Below are 18,973 nucleotides of genomic sequence, written 5' to 3'. Positions count from 1 at the left end.
ACTACATTCAGATGGAGAAGTATGCACGGCAAGCCATCAACGACGGGGTCACGAGCACTGAGGAGCTGTCTATAACCAGAGACTGTGAGCTCTACAGGGCCCTGAACATGCACTACAATAAAGCAAACGATTTTGAGGTAGGCACTGATCTTTGTTTCGGTGTGCATGAGCAGCTCTGTAGTTTGGGCAACGTTTAAATAATGTACCTTTTCACCGTGTTAGTGACCGTGTGCGTTCCACATCTCTGAATGATGCTAATTAATCTTTTTAGCTATGGTAGTTGGAGTATTAAACCTCGCTAGGGCTTGACAAGAGATGAAAGTTCTCACTTTTTTGATAAGTTTCTTGGCTTCAACTTTTTGAAGTTTCTTTTGGGAGGGGCTGTAGTGAAGATGTCATTTCATGGCTCTTTAAAGCTCCATAATTGTGTGATCAGACACCTTTCTCTGCACTGCTTTGTTTGATTTACAAAGCTGAACTGCATTTGCTTTTTGTTAATCTGCAGGAAGAAAACACTCCTAGAAGTAAACGCTCCCTGTTTTCGGTTGTAACGGCTTTGAGGCTTTGATTAAGACCCTTGTTTACAGGCCAGCCTGGTGGCTCGGCAGACTATCGCTGTCATCGTTGCCGTGCTGACCCTCGGCGGTAGCGCGGGAGAGCGTTTCTCAGTGCTGAGGGTGGCATTTTGCATTGTTCGGGTCGTCAGATGTAACGATGCATTCAAAAAGGGGCGAGTGGGGGGGGGGCTTGAGGAATCCCATCTCTTGGTGAAGTGTAGCGGGACAGTGGCAGCGGTGTTACTATTTTCTGTGTGTGTTTTTGCACCTTTCGCTCGGTGTGAAGTAGCATAACTGAGCCCTGTCCTGTAGCGAAAGTGTAGCGAAAGCATAAGGAGGGTCATTTCCTGCCCAAAATCTGTCCGGGGACGTTTTAGCAGCACTTACTTTCACAGCATGTAAGTTCAGATAATGCAAAAAGGTCTCTGAGCAAAGACTTTCTCAGCTCATTTCCCACCTTCTGGATGTGCAGCATTTTCTAGGAGGATTGTACGGAAAAGACAGATGAAGAAAGAGGGGAGAAGAGGATGTTCCCAGAGGGATTTACCATTCATTATATCTGACATGATATCTAGGCTTAACGTGTGGGGTGCCGTAGCACCCCCAGGCCCTTGCAAGGGATCACGGCCCCGTTGTGTACTTCTTTCACACGCGCGAGTTAGGAGCGTCCCTGCCCCTGGGAGGTAGCTCCAACTACGTGGTGAGAAACAATAGGTAGATACAGGAACAGAAAGGGAAATACGCTAGGAGAGAAGTGTTACTAACTATTTTCTGTCAAAATGAATTTAGTTTTTAATTAAGCTTTTTTTTCTGTTTGCAGAAGATAGGTTGAAATGTCCTGTGCTGTCCAAAAATTCTAGTATCCTTAATGTTTTTGGACACTTATTATTGCTTTTCAGAATGTTAGTAACAATGTAAGTGAATGTAAGTGAATTACTTCAATGAAGAAATGTGGGGAGCTTCCAGGTATTTTCAAGTAGGTTAGAAAATGTAAATCTCAGCTGTTTAGCACTGCTAGTGATTGCAGTGTCCTCAGCAAAGTGGTCTGGTGGCTGTTAGAGAAGGAGTGCCTTGCTTCTTTCCCCATGGATGAAGGAAAAGCCTTTCGGGGGGGGGGGTGTGTGTATGACTGTATGCTAATATAGCTGCATATAAATGGCTATGATTTTCAAATTCTTTCACGCATCCTTTCTTGTATTATCTAGTATAATTAGAATTTCCTAGAGCTTTATTTTTGCACTGAAGATCCGTCAGTTAAGAGATCATGAAAGTGTACAGTACGGTTTTTAATGTAGCCAATGTAACTTTTCCCGATAAATGCCCAGCCCCGCCCCCACAAGCTGGAAAGCAAAAATGACGAGTACTGTAATGTTGAAATTGGATCCAAAGGGATTTAGCAAACTGAGCATTTGCCATATTTAGCGTCATCAAAGTTCCTTCCTCTCATACTTCAGTGATGCATTGCTGATCTTCTGATTAGTCTGATGTGCTGTTTCTCTTAAATCACCTATACTACTCCTCCTAAATGCTCCTCCTTTATCTCTTGTTGAGCAAAATTCATGCATATATGTTAATACTCCTAAATTGGCTATTAGGAAAATGGGATAAAGCTAGAATGTGCATTTGGTCCATATCAACTGTGCCATCGATCTGCTCAGGGAACTGTGATACTCTGTTCCTTTCCTCGTGCGTTGGAACTGACAGCTTTTTCGCAAAGTCGAGTAAGATGTTCAACAAGCCACATGTGCTGTCGTTTTTAGCTTTGCCATTGTACCCTTGTGGCTTCAAGCCAGAGATAGATACAACACCTCCTCCAGCGTGAAGCGACTTTGCGTGTGTGTGTGTGCACACGTGTGTACGTGCGCATAGTTGGTTCCCTGTGTCTTTCGCGGTAGGGTCAGCTGGAGAAACCTGTGCTGAGTGTAGCTGCACAGAACAAGCAATTTGAAACTGGTTTTTGAAAGAGGAGAGGGAAACAAAAGTATTTTTTTGCAAAAGGTGAAGATGCTTCTCTATTCTGGGACAGTTCTTTCAGGGAGGGAGAAGGTGGGTTATATCCTGGTGAGCGCAAGCCGCAAATGTCAGCTTCCCAGCACAAATGCCGAAGTTGGTCAGAAAGAGAGGACAGCTTGCTGTGCCACTTGATATCTGTCTCATCTGTGGTGTTGCCATAAGCTTTTGAATGCCAGCTGCAATAATTAAAGTCAGGTATTGTTGCTATGCATAAAAAGAAAAAAAGAAATCCCAAACCGTTTCTTAACTGTCTTTCAACATCCATCGTAGTAGGGATCATCAGAGCTCACACTTGTGAATGTGATGTTTCAAGCAAGGGAGACACCAAGCTGTGAGTTAAGATAAAATTATGGTTAAAAACTGTAAATAATATTTATTATTATTATTATTATTATTCACTCACAACAAGCAAAAGAAGTTGGCCTGAGGACAATACCTGGATTTTAGCCTTGCTTTGGCTCAGGCTCCTCTGCCGTTGTCGTTGCCCGTGAGTTAGGGACGCTCTACAGGGTGCCGCGTGCTGTTTCTGGTGGGCGCCCCAGGGCTCGCTCCCCGCTCGGACGTCGCAGGGTCTCTCCCCCTCCGGGCAGGGGGTTTTGCTCGATGCCCTCCCACCTGCTCCTCGTATTCGCCACGATGGCCATTCCTGCGCACGGCCAGCGAATAAGCACCGAAGTGGGCGAGGGAGCGCGCCGCCGTCCTGCGCTCAGCCCGCCGGCTGTTTCGCAGGAGCTCGCCCGATTTCGCGGCCGTCCTTCCCGCGCTCGGTGGCGGGAGTGAGGTGTCCGCCGGGCTGCGTTGTTCTCGCAAGCACCCTGGACGCGGTGTTGGTACAGCAAGGCCTCGTGCGATGACGGCTTCTTTTCGCAGCACTGGTTGTTTAGCGTGGGGAGGAAACAGTTTTTAAGAAGTTGGCTCTGTTTTCGGCAGGAGAAGACCGTAACACTGCGGGAAAACTTAATTAAGACCAGTTGTACTCAAGCCTTAGCGGAATGTTTAACTTAAGGCACTTTGAATTAGTCCCACAAAAATCGATGAGATTATGTAAAACAATTCAAATAGCACCACCTAAAAATCCAGATAATAACCCGGTCACGTAAGCGACCTACAAACACTCGAGAGGAAGGTTGGCTGCCGACATTTTAGAAGTGCTGATGTTTCTAGGCTGATCCCATTTTGGGGTGCTCAGCTGGAGGTCTGTTAATGAGAGCCACGTCGTCAGTAGGTCCTCGATGGACCATTCCCTGAAGATGAAGTGTGCCCAACGGTGCATCCAAAAATTCAGACATCCTAAATCATTGCCTTTGAAAATTCTGGCCGCTCGTGTGCTTATTCTAGGAACCCGTATTCTTCCCTGGTTTCCTCTGCAGGATTCATCTTGAACTCTCCAAAGGAGAATTAGAGCCTTTGAACCTGATCCTTATTTAAAGTAAGGCCACTTAACATGTTTTTGTGATATATAGGCACTGTAAAGTAGAATTTATAACCCCTCTAAAATTGCTTTATACAACGAGAGCAGTGTTCAGTGGCCTTAACAGAAGTGGAAACCAAGTCAATAATTTGCCAAGTTCCACCTCAAAGATGGTATGTTCAGTCCGTGCAGCGCGCTCTGCTGTGGCGGTCTGTGCTCTTCTCGTGGTGCAGCCTGATGGGACAGTTGTTTGCTTTAGTGTTATATTCCCTGCCTTTTTCCCTTGGGCTGTATGCTGCCTCCTTCAAGGGCTTTATTGTTACAGTGTTTCAGTGTTGTTCCCGGCACTGGTAAAGAAAAAGTTCGGGGGGCCAGTGACTTACCGTCTGCAGCCAGGGAAATGAAACTTGATTTTGCAATTTGAGAATAACAAACATAGGTGAAAAGATGCCTTGCTGTCAGAATTCCGCTAAAGGAAAAACTGAAACAGGTATGTCTGGGTGGAATTTGTTTTTCACTTAAAAATCTTGGTTTCCAGAAATGTGACTGATGCCCTCAGGCATATTCTGTCTTTTGTTTTCTAAAAATTTCGAAGAGGCTCTCTTGTGAAGCAGCAAAGCTTTCCTTGAAAACTACGCAGGAAATGAACCCGATGTGTAAATCAAGTAGCAAAATCCACGGCTTTCAGGAGAGGGTCCGTGCGCGGCATGTATCAATTAATGCTTGTTAATCAGTTTTTGCAGTTAGTTGCACTGCAGGTCGTAGTCTGAAGCTATCAGAGAGAGAATCACAAGTGGAATACTGTTGCAAAACGACACGCGGTTTTTGTGTTTGTGTCCTTTGGATTCAAGGTGTTTGTATAATGAAGTTGGCACATTGATATATGATCTATTTTTTAATGTCATTACAATTTTAGTTCCCTCTGTCTTTTTGTCATTGGGTTACATTTAAGCACAGCAAGATCAACTTTAAACTTCCTTACTCAACAGCTTTATTAGTTATAACGTACCGTGACCTTTCTCAACATTCTTAAAGAAAAAGATACAGTGTAATGTCACTTTACTTTGCTTATTGTTCTTTGTTGTGGCGAACAAAGCATTTTCTACAGTGGCTATAGCACATAATTATACAGCTTTCAATAGCGGTGTCTTGGCACATATCAAAGTTCAGAAGAGCCTTTAGAAAAAAAAAGATGTTTTGTGGCAGCCTAGGGAGGGTCTCATCTTTCCTTCAGAAAATAGTTCAAGGCTCTTCTGTCAAGCTTCCCTACTTAGAGCTTTTTCTCCTCCTGCTTCATAAAGTTTAAAGGGGATTCAGTGGAGTTCTATGATCTATTTCCTTTGAAAGATTGTTCCTTTGCACAGAGAAGTCCTTTGACTTCAAGAGTTCACAGATTCATGTCTTTAGGTATCATATGTCTGACCTTATCAGTTACTCTATTTAATGTAGGAGAAAAAGTCTCAACTCTTTGTGTTTGTCTGTTTTGCCTCTGTGAAATGATTTGGTGAAAAGACCATCCTTTTTAACACACCACTGAGAGGCCGTTTCTGACTGTAACCTACCCTGTGGCTCTTCTTAAAAAAAAAAAAAAAAAAAAAATTGTCCTTGTGTTTTGTGTATGGATGATTTCACAGTGAGAACAGAATTATACAAGGACAGGCACGCATAAAAAAAAATCTTTTGCTCTTTTTTCCTAAATGATCTATTGGCTATTTTGGTGGCTGCTACTCTGGTTCCCCAACAGGCACAACCATTTAACAAACACAGAGATAGCGGCTGGAGTGCTGGGCCAGCAGTAGGTTTTCCCTTGCTTCGACCTACCCCAAAGGCCTTCATAATTAATTGTCCTTCAGAGATGAGGAAAGTTCAGAGACAGTGTGCGTAGCGATGTCTATTGTCTGACATTCAGTTCTCCTTCCCTCAGCTCTTTTTCTTCATTCCACAAAGGGTTATCAATAGGAGCAGAGAGCAAGCTCTCTTCTAACAGCTGCTGGTGGTGGCTGTGGCTTTCTGTGGAACGGATCATTGTGCTCAGCCATCTATGGATTAAACGGCTAGAAAAGTTCTAACAACCCTTTCAAACTAGCGTGTTTGTTTCATCTGGGTTACACAGACCTATTTAGCTAATTTAAAACTTTCTCAGAACCCCTTCTCTTTCATCCAGGAAAAAAAAATTAAAATAATTCTATAATTACGAAAAAATCCTGCAATGAAACATTGGCAAATGAAGGAAAAAATTGATCTGTGAGCTTTCATCAGAGCACACCCCAATAAGCATTGGTTTATCTGTAGGTTTCTTTGAGAGGGAGGAAGGTGCATAATATAAAAAGCACAAAAGAAAACATTGGTGTAGGCTTTAACAGAAACAAACATTTGCCCAATTTAAAAAACTGCCACAGTTCCTACAGCCTCTGCTCATAACATCAAAGTGCAAAGAAGCTGGAGTTTGCTGAACAGATTATTAATATTGTTGTGCCTTCTGTGATTAATTTAGAATCCTCTGTGGCATAATTATTAAACTTCATATACAACAGAACAAAATTATATACATGCTTCCTTGTTTTCCCTGATGATATGCTAAACAAAGATATGGTGCAGTTAGTAGATATGCAAGAAGTATAGTCAAATTAGGGCTGTTTATTAACAATCGTTATGTTGCTGCTCCAATTAATTGGGCGAAGCCAAAAAAGACAAATACAATCATTCTTCCACTGAATGGTTTAACTAGCAAATTAGGAAGGTTTTTGTAATTTTTTAAAAAATCTAAAAATAAAATAAAAAACTCCACTCCCAACCTTTACTTGTATTCTTTATAAATACCTCACTTGAAATGAAAAGGAGTAAGTATATAAAACATTTTCTGGGCTCCATCTCACTTCCTTAATGTTAAGAAGGACTGCAACAACAATCAGGATCAATTATTGTACTGATTAAGTTGTTATGCCTGGCATTTTGAAACAGGTTTTCTGTATTTAAGAAGAAATTACACACAAAGTAGATGCAGCTAATACAGTAATGCAAAAAAAAAAAAAAAAAAAAAAAAAAAAAAAAAAAAAAGAAGGATCATAAAAAATTAAAGTTATTCTTATGAATCTTTCATTAGAAGCAATGAAAAGGGACACTGGTGAAGCCAAGTGCTTTGTTCTTCTGAGCTCCTCTGGTAGGGCCTGATCCTGCAAACAATTATGTACTTGAGCGTTCCTTCTGTGCAAGTCCTGTTGGCGCCTTGAAGATATCTCCTCCGCTGCCACAGTTTTCCCAGTTAGGCCTGTGGATTACTATTAGTCTCGTTTTACTTTATCAAACAGATGTTCCCTCTAAAATTTGACAAAAGTTGTGTAAAAAAAATATGCCACAAAAATCACACAGCTCTACTGAGGCAAACACTTGCTTTTATGCAGGATGAGCTGTTGTTAAATGATTTAAGGCTACTCAGAGCTTTTCAGATTACTCCCCACCGCAAATAACATGTTAAGTACTAAATTGCCCTAAGCGGTGTTTTATTAATGATCAATAAAATACTAATCTTGTCTTTTAGTGTAGAAAAATTTTTTAGTAGGATTTTTCCTAGTTTAGTTCATGAATAGCAGTAAACCAGAAAAAAGCACCCCCCAAAAAGCAAAACCTGTCCTTGGTTGTTTCTGGTTTTGCTTTAGGGGAATCCTAGGATTGTTCTAGCTGAATAGTGCAGGGTTTGTGTGCGTGCGTGCAGTGGTGGTGTGGTGTGTTTTGCTTTGAGTTTTTTTAAACGATCATTTGCTGGTACTCATCCTTATTGCCCCATCCTCTTCTAAAACAAAACAGCCCCCTTCCAGAAAAATCCCCAACAAAAAAGAAACAAAACTTGGCAAACTCTTCCGACTCCTACTGCCATTTCATTTTGCATTCAACAAGAAGTGGTGGGAATTGAAACGTCAACTGGAGACTGAGAAAAGCACCCATTTATAGTGCGTTAGCCTTGCACAATTCAAGATCTCTTTTGCTAGCTGCACACATTATACCCAACATCTCGCCACTCTCTTGTGGCAGTTGTGAGGAATGGCTATTCCTTCCCGTGTGTGTACTACAGGCCTCTAAAGACTCTTATTTATTCTCTCCCATGTCACCTTGTGTACAGTCTGGTCTGTGACACTGATGGTGATTATGTCATTATTTTGCTCTGGGGGCTTTGGCACATCTGCAGAGCTGATGCACATCTTCTTTGTTACGCTGGCATACGTCCCATATCGCAAATGCTTCATTAGCCTTACTGCCTGCCTCCTTGCCAGACAAGAATACCCAAATCCAAGCTTCTTTTTGCTCTGTTCTTTTGTGTCTGTGATGAGCCTTTATTCATCTTCTTAGTTCTTCCCTGTTTTCTGTTTTTCTGTGTAAAACTGATTTCCAGATGTCCATCGTTCTCCAAAAAAAAAAAAAAAAAATCCTAGATGAGGAGTGAGAAGCAAGGTGAATTTTAACCCATGTTAGCCTGGTCTTTTCCCTCGTGAGCTTAAATTCTTTTTCTTTCATCTTGCATGGAGAGAGTTCCTTGGGCTAGCCAGTTACAAGGAGTAGGAACATTTTAAAACTTGATGTTTACCCCAAAAATACCCCAAAGCAAACAAACAAAAAAACCCAAATGAAATTCTCTGATCCATTTAACGTACATGTTTCTTTCAGACTTTCTTCCTTTCTTTTAAACGATATAGCTAGATTTTTCATTCAGAACTTTTGGAAAGCAGTACTGTCTCATGAATGAGGAGGATGTTTTCTGAGCAAGATCTGATTGAAAATTCTTATATGCAGTGTATTCTTACTCTTTTTTCATATTAGAATATGTGAAACATTCTGTACTGTGAAAATTCAGGAAAAATGTTGATCTTCTACACTTTATCTAGCATGTGTATCATACCAGAGAGATCTAAACTAGCAGTTTAACTGTTAGCTTGGTAAGATTTTTCCCTCTATACCCCACTACACACTTGTTCTACATGACACTGAACTAAATTTGGGGCCAGATTCTTGAGTTCTGGTGTGAGAAAACTAGTGCTGTCTTTTGTTGTATTATTATACAGTCAAGTGTGTGAATATTTGTTGAATATTGATTGAAAAAAAAAATCATTTGTTTTACAAAAAAAATTTGAGTGAAGACCTGGGTTTGGAGCCACATAGTCTCATAATTATAATGTGTATAGGTTTGGGGTAGAGGGGACATTATTTTTATTTTTATAATGCTATCTTCTTGCTAGTCTGTTCTGGCTTCAGTAGGAGTCATATAGAAAGGATTGGCCATCTTTTAAGACTTTGAGTAGGTCACCTTTAAGCAAAACACTTTTCTTGATGCCTTCAGTACATTTTAAAACATTTGAGAGTCAGACTGATAATGCGACTTAGCTAACTTTCATAACTTTTAGAAACCATGTGAGAGACTCAGCAGCATCATTGTCTGCATTGGTGCAGCTCTCTAATGCAGCTTTCTGGAGTTCTGCACCTTTTCACAACAGATACCACTGGCGAGGGAAAGCAGGGGCAGCACAAGCTTACAGAGGGGCCTTCTCACATTAGCTTAGAGTACAACAGTAACATTATTTTGAATGATACTTAAATCTATGGGGCAAAATTCTGTCAGTTTACAAGAAGAATCTCAACGCGAAAGGCCTCTTGATGAGGACGTAATGGTGAGGCAGAACTATTGCAGAGACGTCCATGAAGATTAAGTCAAGATACGTCGTTCAGTCCAACAGTGAGACAGTCCTGAGCAGAGCACTGGATCGATTTCCATATTTACATGGACCCCATCACTGGCTGTGCTAGAGTATTGCCACATTTTATAGTGCAGAAAAAGAACCCAGTGTCTCCCTGACCCGTGAAAGCAAAAGTGTTGGGGGTGGAGGGGGGGGGGGAAGGACAGCCAGAGGAGCCGCCTGAGGGTAATCAGTGTGTTGGAGATGAATTCTCCCCGTAGTCCTGGAGGGGGCAAGGTCCATCGTTCTTATCTGCAGAGGGGAAGTTACGCAGTCTAGTTCTGCCTCGTTTCAGTGTACCACCTAAGGGACTCGTGAACTGCCGTCCGGAGGGGGATGGTTTCAAGGCTCTGGCGGAAATGTGCTATCAGAAGAAACCATGGCCGGGTAGTAGCCCAGACCACTGAAAGAGTTTATATGTCAAAGATGTGGCCTTGAACTTGCTTCTGTAGTTAATGGAGAGCCTATGTCAAGAGTAGCAGACCAGGATGGCATGAACTCTGTTGCTAAGCAGAAAGACGGCTGCATTGATTGGGACTTTCAGGGAAGTGATGGCATAGACAGATAGATGCATTTAAAGCAGTAGTCTTCAGAAACTTAGCAGAGCAAAGGGGAGTCAACGCTGAAGAGTAAAAATGCCCTTTAACTGCCAAATACCAATGCTCATGGAGAAGCTGAAATGACTTATCTCATGCAATTGAGGAGGGATCTGGCTCCATCAAATGAGGCCCAGCCTCGAGCTTATCTCTTTTAGTGCAGTCTGGAATTACACTGTTTCATTCTGCAAGGAAAGGCATCTCAGTCCAGTAGGACTGAGTAGGACATCTTAGGATGTCTTCTTAACTCACAGGCTTGGAAGGCTCACCAGTCTCAGGAAGGTCCCACACCGAGGTTCATAATGGGGTGTTTGAAACCTAGTGTGGCCAGGCATGCAGTTCAAGGTGGAGTGGATGGAGCAGCTTATGTCACCACAAGGGGCTCTAGCTGCCCAGAGATGCTTGTTTGCACTGGGAGAAGGTTCGTCAGAGTCCCAGTGGGCAGCCTGGGATGAGGCAGCAGGCTTCATTTGCAATGCCCTCATGCTCAACCATGCACAGTTTCCTTCCCCTGCCCCTACCCTCTGAGACAGGAAAGAGGAAAGAAGGTATCGTGATGCCAGAGGGCATGCTTACCACCTTCATACCACCCCCAAAAGGACCCCAGTGACTGGCTATTTCCCTGCCAGACTGATTAAACACCACCTGCTTCCCATCCCTCTCCTCCACTTTGCTCCTCATTCCCCCCTCCCTACCCCAACACATACAAATTGAATAAGGAAAGGGCTCTGTATTAACAGTTGGAGCTTTTTAAGGGCCAGACACAGATGACAAGGGCAACTGCAATGCAGAGGGGTGGGAAGAGTGAACAAGAGCAAGAAACAGCAATTATAAATGTTTACTCAGTGCCATGAGATTTTATGTATATGTTATAAGATGTACTTTGGATATAGAAGCCTTTAGTTATTACTTCTTCTGTAGTATTAACAGTTCATCTACAGGGCCAAGTTCTGCTGAACATGAAAAAAAAAATCACCGCACACTATAAGCTGCACAAAACACTTCCCTTGTATATCTGTGGTCTAACCAGCAGGTTCTGCCTGACCCGTTCTCTTAGGCAAGGAAATAAACAAGGAGAAGAGAGGACTTACTGCTGGTGAAAGGAGAACCTGCTCCTCAAAGTCCAGGCTACGCTGCTGTCCTTTCTGAGTAACATGATATATTTCTGTCTGGCTAATTTGTGCAGAAGCCTGTGCAATAACCTCTCTGCTGTTCCTGCAGCAGAGCCAGAACTGGGTGGTCATCCTCATACTTACTTTTCTGGACAGGTTTTTTGTGGGCGCCTCTATGTGATACCTACCAGAATTTGGCAGCAGGGTATGTAATGTGCCACTTGGCGTCGTAGGCAGCTCTTGGAGCAGATTGTTTCACCACTGTGGGACTGACTTAAAGTTAGACTGTTCTTGCATGCATGAGTTTTATTTCTCCTTCAGTTTTTTGAATGAGACAGCTTCTTGGGTGTGACAGTAACCCCTTCTGTGATTCTTTCTTATATTCCCTGACACATACTAAATCCCCGACCATCATAAGCTGCAGGAACCTTAGTGATTTTTCCATACTGCAGCAGTGCCATTGGCAATGCAGAGCGTTAAGGGCAATCAGAGTTTCCATTAGAAACCTCTACATCTCACACAGTTCTAATTCATCAGGAAAGCAGAAAGGGAAACTTGATAATTATCTCCCCAGTAAAATGCTATTGATCATTTTTGAGAATGAGGAAAGGGGAGGCCTGAATTTCAAGGTGCAAAAGTCAAAAGAAATTGTGAACAAGAAGTCTTTTTATTTGACGTTAATCTGCTCTGCTTTGAATTTGTACCAAGCTTTCTGCTTAAAAACTGGCGCATTAAGGTCATGGTGCTTGCACCAGAGAGCAGCTGTGTTTCAATGATGCTCATTCTTTGAACCAAGGGCACAGCAGTCCCAGGACGGAGACCCTCCAGGGTTGTCAGCAAGGCAGTGACCTGCACGTTGTGGGATGCTTCTCTCCTACTGTTGAGTGGGAAACGAGTCCTGGCAGACCCAGTGCGATGGGATGGAGGGGAGTTTCAGCCTGGAAAAGCTGTGGAAGCGCTGTTGTGTGCATCCAGCTGGGGCGTGCGACGCTGGCTGCGCGCTTGGCGCGCTGGCCATGTAGGGAGCCTGCAAAGTACTGTAGAATCTTTATTTGTGGAAAAGCTTAATTGAAATGCAAGTGATTAAATCTAATGTATCACGCAGTATCCATTTTCACTGCACTGCCACTTTCACTTCCCTGATATTATCAGACCTCTCAGCAACCCCTCTGTCATTTTCTTTTCCTTATAAGAGCCATGCCATTCTCTGTCCTTATTGTGAGCTTGATGGAGGCGACAATAGTAAGCCGGCAGTAGATTACTAGTGCCCCAAACCCTACACAAGGGATGAGGGATCTGAGCTTCATCTCAAACAAGCACTTTTGAAATGCATTCTTAAATCAGTTGAGGGACAAGTGTTTTCCAGCTTTGTGTTCCAGTGGTAACTTATAAAGAATAAAAAAGCCCCAGTGTAACAGTAAATGAAATAAGAAACCTCTCATTTGCCTGATTTTTCGCTTTTGAGCTTGGCTTGGGCTAATGCTCTTTATTTTCCTAAATGCTGGGCTCAGCACCTAGTGCTGCCCCGAAAGAGTGGGCTCCTCTTCACGTGGCTCTGAGGTCTGCCACAGTGGTAGAGCAGACCCAACTGAACTGCCACCCACGTTCTTGTCCCTCTTTTTCTCCTTCCAAAGAATGTGTTTCTTAACTGCAGTGATATCCTTACAGCAACTGTTGTGAGCGCAAACTCGAGGGCAGCAAACAAGCAGGGTGCAGTGGCACCAGAGTGCTTGCTGTCGCGGTCAAGGAGATCAGTGCACATGTAGCAGTGGACGAATTAACACCCTGCTCCCTAGAAAGATGGTGGTTGGGGGAGAAAGTGTATTTACTGAAGTGTCCAACAGTTGAGGTATTTCTCATTTGTGTTTTTAAAATAAAAGCATCCTCTCCAACTATTTCCCTCTCCTTATAAGTGATAATGGAAGAGGCATTAGCCTTTCCATTGCCTGAGCCAACCTATTTTTTTCTAAGAGGTGTCCAGGATGTTCAGCCAATTGAGTGATCTAATTAGCTGAAAATTGTTAATTTCCTTTACCTTATAAAGCACCTAACACAGAAACTGTTAAATAATGTTAAGTGTCAGACTTAAACTGAGAACATTGGGCCATATGCTGCCATGGCTTTCGCGCCAAAAAGTGTAGCAACTTACTCCAAAACCTGCCTCCAAATTCTGTGTAGAAGCCAAAGCCTCCTGCTTGATATGCTGCCACACCAACTCGCAGCACAAAGATGGTCCCACGCAGCAGCTCACCATGCTCGGGAAAAGAGTGCATGTGTGTGTGTGTGTGAGAGTGTGGGAAGGGAGGTGGTGGTCTGGAAAAATATGTGAGGAGCCAGGACACCAGGAAGGTGTTGCACACGTTGCCCTTGAGAACCCAAGGAAACTGGCTGTACGGCAGTGCTGCTTTGGCAGGGCTACCTTGGAAACAGCAGCAAATCTGTACCTGCAGCAGCAAATCGTGCAAGTCCCTGGACTGCAGAGGGCCGGTGGATAGATGGATCCTGTTCTGGCCATTCATTCAAAGGGAGGTCCCTGGCTCCGTCACACAACTCCTTTCATCCCAGTAGCGGCCTCAAGCCCTCTGCAAGTCCAGGGATGCATGCGAGGGAAGGCTGGTCCCAGTATCCCCAGCTTCCCCTTAAGCCTGCAGAAAAGTGGCCTTAGAAGGGGTTTGATGTCTCGCTGTGTTACTTCTGGCTTGACCCCAGCACTGCCGTGATGCAGTGTCTTACTGGCAGGGGAAGACTGGAAGGGGTTTGCCCTCAGTAAGGTTTCCTACATGACAGCTGTTCTCCCAAGGATATGGCAATTTGCATTTAGGTGCAAGCTTGCTCCAACACCACACAGGCAAAGTCTTTCTCATGTGAGGAAGGGGCTCAGGATGATGTACATGGAGTTTCTGAAATATCTGTCACCTGTAAGAAAGTCATGTTGTGGCTTGGAAACACACCTTTTACGCTGGATCTCATTCCTGTTGTCCTCTGAAGTCTGGTACCCTTACTTCTGGGGGCAGGGAGTGTTTGTGCACATCTAGTTCATGCTTTGTCTTAGGTTTTCTCAGAAGAAATACTTCCCCTGAATCATCCTCTGTTAATACTGTACCTGTACTGAGACGGGCTGTTATGTGCACACTTTAGAAATTGCAAGTACGTGTAGTGAGGCTGCTCCCTCAACATCGGACTTGCTCTCCATCCCGGAGAGGTTCTCCATCACTTGCCGTAATAGATGCTGTTTACACCTTATCTTTAGGTTAAGAGGTTCCCTGCGGTGTCCCTCTCCTCTGTCAGTATATAGATCATCCAGCTAGAAGAGTGATCTGGCCTTCCCCCTCTCACCCCCTCCAACCTGTTTACCTCCTATTACCACGACCTTGCTCTCTGCAACGTGAGCAGCCTTCATCAGCTGAAGACCTCTGATCCCAAGTCCACTAGAGATTTTGGCTTTCCTATTTGGCAAGGCGACTTGTTGCCCACCAGGTCAACATGAATAAAGATTTTTAAATCCATAAAGTCCTACAACTGAAGAAAAAAAAAAGGCATCTGGATAATTTAACCTCTCCTGGCAGACTGGCATCTTGAGCTGTCTGCGCTGCGCTTGTTTATTTCTGCTCATAATTAGGATCAAAAAAATCCAAACACTCACCAAGAATTCTACTTTATATAAAATTTGAAAGTAAAATCAATCCTGACTCAATCTTATCATTTTTAAAGTATGTTTATCCAGCTTTGTAGTAGGAACAAGCAGACTGTTTGAAGGCCACATAGTTTTCGAACCTTGGTTGCAACACGTTACCCCATTTTGAAACCGTCTTTATCTAGCCGAGAAAACTAAAATCTGTTTGACAAAGTAGCACTCCAGCCAGTTTATCTTGCAATATGGCTTTAGCTCACAGAGCCTATTGATTTCCTTAAATTAATGTTTACAGAATGCTACTGAATTTCACTCAACGGGACATTGTTCTTTTGAAGCTTTGTAAAATATGATACGGAGTGTTATTGCCATTTGTTCCTTTGCTAAGACTGATGAAACATTTATTTTTTTAAAGTGCAGCCTTGAACTATAGCTGTTTCCTACAAGTGTGTTTACTCTTGGAACATTAGTAATACAACACACTATCAGACTCCGGCACAATACCACAGGCAAAGTCTGTAGGTACGCTACGGCCAATCTAATCATATAAATGGAGCTGAAGTTTAACACAGATTAGACATAGCATGAGAAAAGGTTTTGGGCTTAGCCCAGCTGTCCCTGTCTGAAGAATCTTCAGATTTGTAGGCTACAGCCAAGCAGTTGTCCGACACTGTTATAATATTAGAAATGTTGCATCGGTCTTGGTACTTCGGAGCATGGGACCTTGTACTGCAAATTAAAGCCTGATCCTCTCTCTCTGCCCCCCAGCCAAGGTGAATAGTTTTCAAGTTGCATGGCTTAAAGACTTTGTATCTGATCTCTGAGAGTGTTTAAAAATCTGATCTGAGAAGTACGTAGCTTATTTCTAATGTTCACCCAAATTTTTGTAGTTTAGGAAAATGAGATTGCTATTTGCTGAAACTTTAAAAGAAATCAGAACCGTTAATGATTTGACAAATTTGCCAGTGCTTTCTGCAGCTACGCTGACACTAGCTAGCATTGGACATTTATCCAAAAAATCCTCATTGTCTGCTTATGTGAACTGACATGCAAGCTCCAACTGGGCATCCTTACGTGGGAAATGATGTACCTTGTCCCGCAGACTTCAGTGTGAGCCACTCACTTGGAGGACGGGTGGGAAAAAAGTGCTCCTGAAGAAGATGTGTGCCCCCAGCGCGGGACAGCCAGAGGTGGGCCATGCTGTCCTCCGGGGGTGGAAATTCTCTGTTGAAACCAATGGAGCAGGGAAAATCTACATCGCTGAGGATCTGTCCCTTGGTAGCCTCCCACCTATGTTCACGGAGAAGGATTTAAAACTCCACATTTACTGTATGCAATATTAATTCATCAGCTGGCAAGAGAGAAAAATATGAAGTCACTTGGGCACCCAGGGCACAGGCTTCTTGCGTTATAATGTGTCCGGGAGCAGACGACTTTTCTTTCTTTCACCATAGAGGTTCCACGTAACCAAGTTACAACACCCACAGAAGGGGAAAGGAAAACCAGCTATCTGACTTCTTGCCTTTTTATCTAGTAATCTCTGTGTGGCCTTACCATAGCATCTGAGTTTATCCATTTAAGTCCACTCTGTCTGCAGTACAAGTCCCCAGCTTGTGCTGCCGCTGTCAGGAGATACGTCTCTCCTTGATCAATATTTACTTAACAAACAGCAGGGATAGGAGAGTTTGTTTAGAGGAATCATGTGTGCACAAGGGTGAATGAATGCTCGGTAAAGTACTTCACCTGTTTGTCTCCTTTCCTAGGGTCTCTTTGCTGCTTCAGGCCTCCTGCTGGGATTTGCTCCCTTTGCCCCTGTGAACATGCTAAAAGCCGGTCTGCTTTAGGACAGTTTAGCAATCATCTGCAAAATTTTCTTCTGATTGACTCTTTTATTCTGTATTCTAGAGATATCAGGGGGGAGAAGTTTGGGAACTTTGTAAAATTATTTCTGTGGTTTAAAAAAATACTTGACACTCAAAATTGAAAGAAATTTTGAACAAATTTATGGAAGAAAAGATTTCAAAGATGCTTTAAGCTTTTTTGGCACAAAACATTTCAAAATTGCTGCTGCCAAATACCCAAAGTCTTCCAAAGAAAATTTTGACGTGCAAGTAAAATTGCAAGGTAGAAAATGTGGGCAGTATTTTTAAATAATAACTTCATAAAGGTGTATGTATTTGTTTATCCAGCTAAAACGGTTGTTTCTTATGCCTGAAGTCATTGCATACAATAAGCTTTGAGGCTTCTGAGTCTAGTTTGGGGAGGGGGGTATTTTATTTTGTGAATCAGAGTTGTAAAAGCCATCTGAAATATTCATGCAGAATTGTCTGAGAAGCAGTTTCTGTTTTATTTACTGCACAGTAGAACAGCCACAGTGGATTAGCTCTACAATACCCGTAACAAAAGCACAACAGCTGATGCATGTGATGTTAGGAGGTGACAAAACAGTTAAAGTATGCTGCTGGCTACAGGCAAGCAGTCAGCAGATGCAGACAAAAGGGTTTGTGACAAGAATAACTCTCTCTCCAAGGCGAGCAGTCAAGAGTATCCAAAATACCAATACCCTTTTCTCCTTGACATTGTCTTCTTACAGTCAGCATTTTATTGCCCTTTTATAGTAAAAAACCAAAACACAATTCTCTGAAATATTGGTTTTAAGTTGACTTCCACAATTCTGTGATCTTTACATCTGCATTGCTTTTTCTATCATCTAGATTTACCGCTTGAGCAAGAATTTGTAAAAGTTTAAAAGAAGCCCACCCTTAATAGGATTAACGACATGAAATACATGTATAAATCTTTGAGCAGACTAGGGGTTTGTTTTGTCATTTGGTTTGGTATTTTTCTGCCTTTTTTTTTTTTTTTTTTATTAAGACAGAATTAAGCATCTTATTTCGCTAAGGAAGAAATAAGGCTTGGGTAGAAATTAAAGGTTTGCTTGACAATGGGAGAGATTTAGGTGCTCGAAAGGGACTGTGAATGAGCTGATGTTTATTTCAGAAGTGTGAAAAATCAGCTTATGTATCTCCAGAAAAAAAAAAGAGAGCGAGCGAGAGAGAGAGGCTGTCTTCTTTCTAACCTTTGTAATTCCCCTTCTATTCTCTGTGACATTCATTCAGCTGCCAAGCATGTTTGGCAAGGCTTGAGCCAGTGAGCGCACTTCCAGTGACCGCTAACCTTGGTATGTCCTGACACTTATGATGAGTATCTGCAGGACACAGAAGGCAGGCAGGCTGCTATGTCAGGCTTTTATTATGTACTGCAGAGGCTGGGGACAGTCAGTTTAATAAAACAAATCATCCTTGAAGGTAAAGCAACTGGGAAGAGGAGGAGGAGGAGGGATCGGAGAGGGGAGGGGATGAGGGGAAAGGGAGAGAAGGGAGAGAAAGTCTTTGCTGCACAGCCCCAAAAATAAATAAATTAATTAATAAAAGATACAAGAAAACCTGATAACGATGAAAGCAGTGAAGGGCCGCTGATCGACCACTAACTTGAGACATGCATCTACTTCTAGTATGCCCTCCTTCCTAGCGGTGATTTTTAAAGTCCATGCATACCATCAGAAAAAGAAGCCCGATCCTCTTTGTTGGCTTAAAATCAGTGTTGCTCCACTGATTTTGTTCCAATAACACTGGCTTAGACCTGCTGAGGATCTGCCCTCACCTTCTTGATAACCACTACCTTTTTTGAAATGTTTTCCTTAAAAAGAAATTCAACAAGTATTTTTAAAGCATGTCTCTTTCAGCAACTGCTTATGTCATTGTATGAAAGAAATGCAAGTTAGGTCTGACTTAGCTCCAACTTTTGAGCCATTGGAGCTATACTTTTACTTGTATAGAAATATATTTCTAATGAAGCACTCCCCCACAGTGCTAGCCCAAATGTTTTGGCATGATACTTGCACGTGCAAACCCGGGAATGAAATAGTCT

At 42.8% G+C, this 18,973-nt stretch overlaps 1 protein-coding gene across 1 annotated transcript in view; it reads left to right on the top strand.

Moving 5' to 3' along the window:
* The window catches only part of PROX1 (prospero homeobox 1), a 49,919-nt gene that overhangs the window by 21,781 nt on the left and 9,165 nt on the right, over window positions 1–18,973 (top strand). Inside the window, exon 5 of the mRNA XM_062571828.1 lies at window positions 1–137. This exon is cut by the window's left edge and continues 58 nt beyond it. Within this exon, the coding sequence (XP_062427812.1) occupies window positions 1–137 (137 nt within the window). The remainder of the gene's footprint in view (window positions 138–18,973) is intronic.

This window comes from Rhea pennata, chromosome 3, assembly GCF_028389875.1.
Source record: "Rhea pennata isolate bPtePen1 chromosome 3, bPtePen1.pri, whole genome shotgun sequence".
Classification (NCBI taxonomy): domain Eukaryota; kingdom Metazoa; phylum Chordata; class Aves; order Rheiformes; family Rheidae; genus Rhea; species Rhea pennata.
Note: the sequence above shows the minus strand (reverse complement) of the source record. Positions and strands in the feature narration are given on the sequence as shown.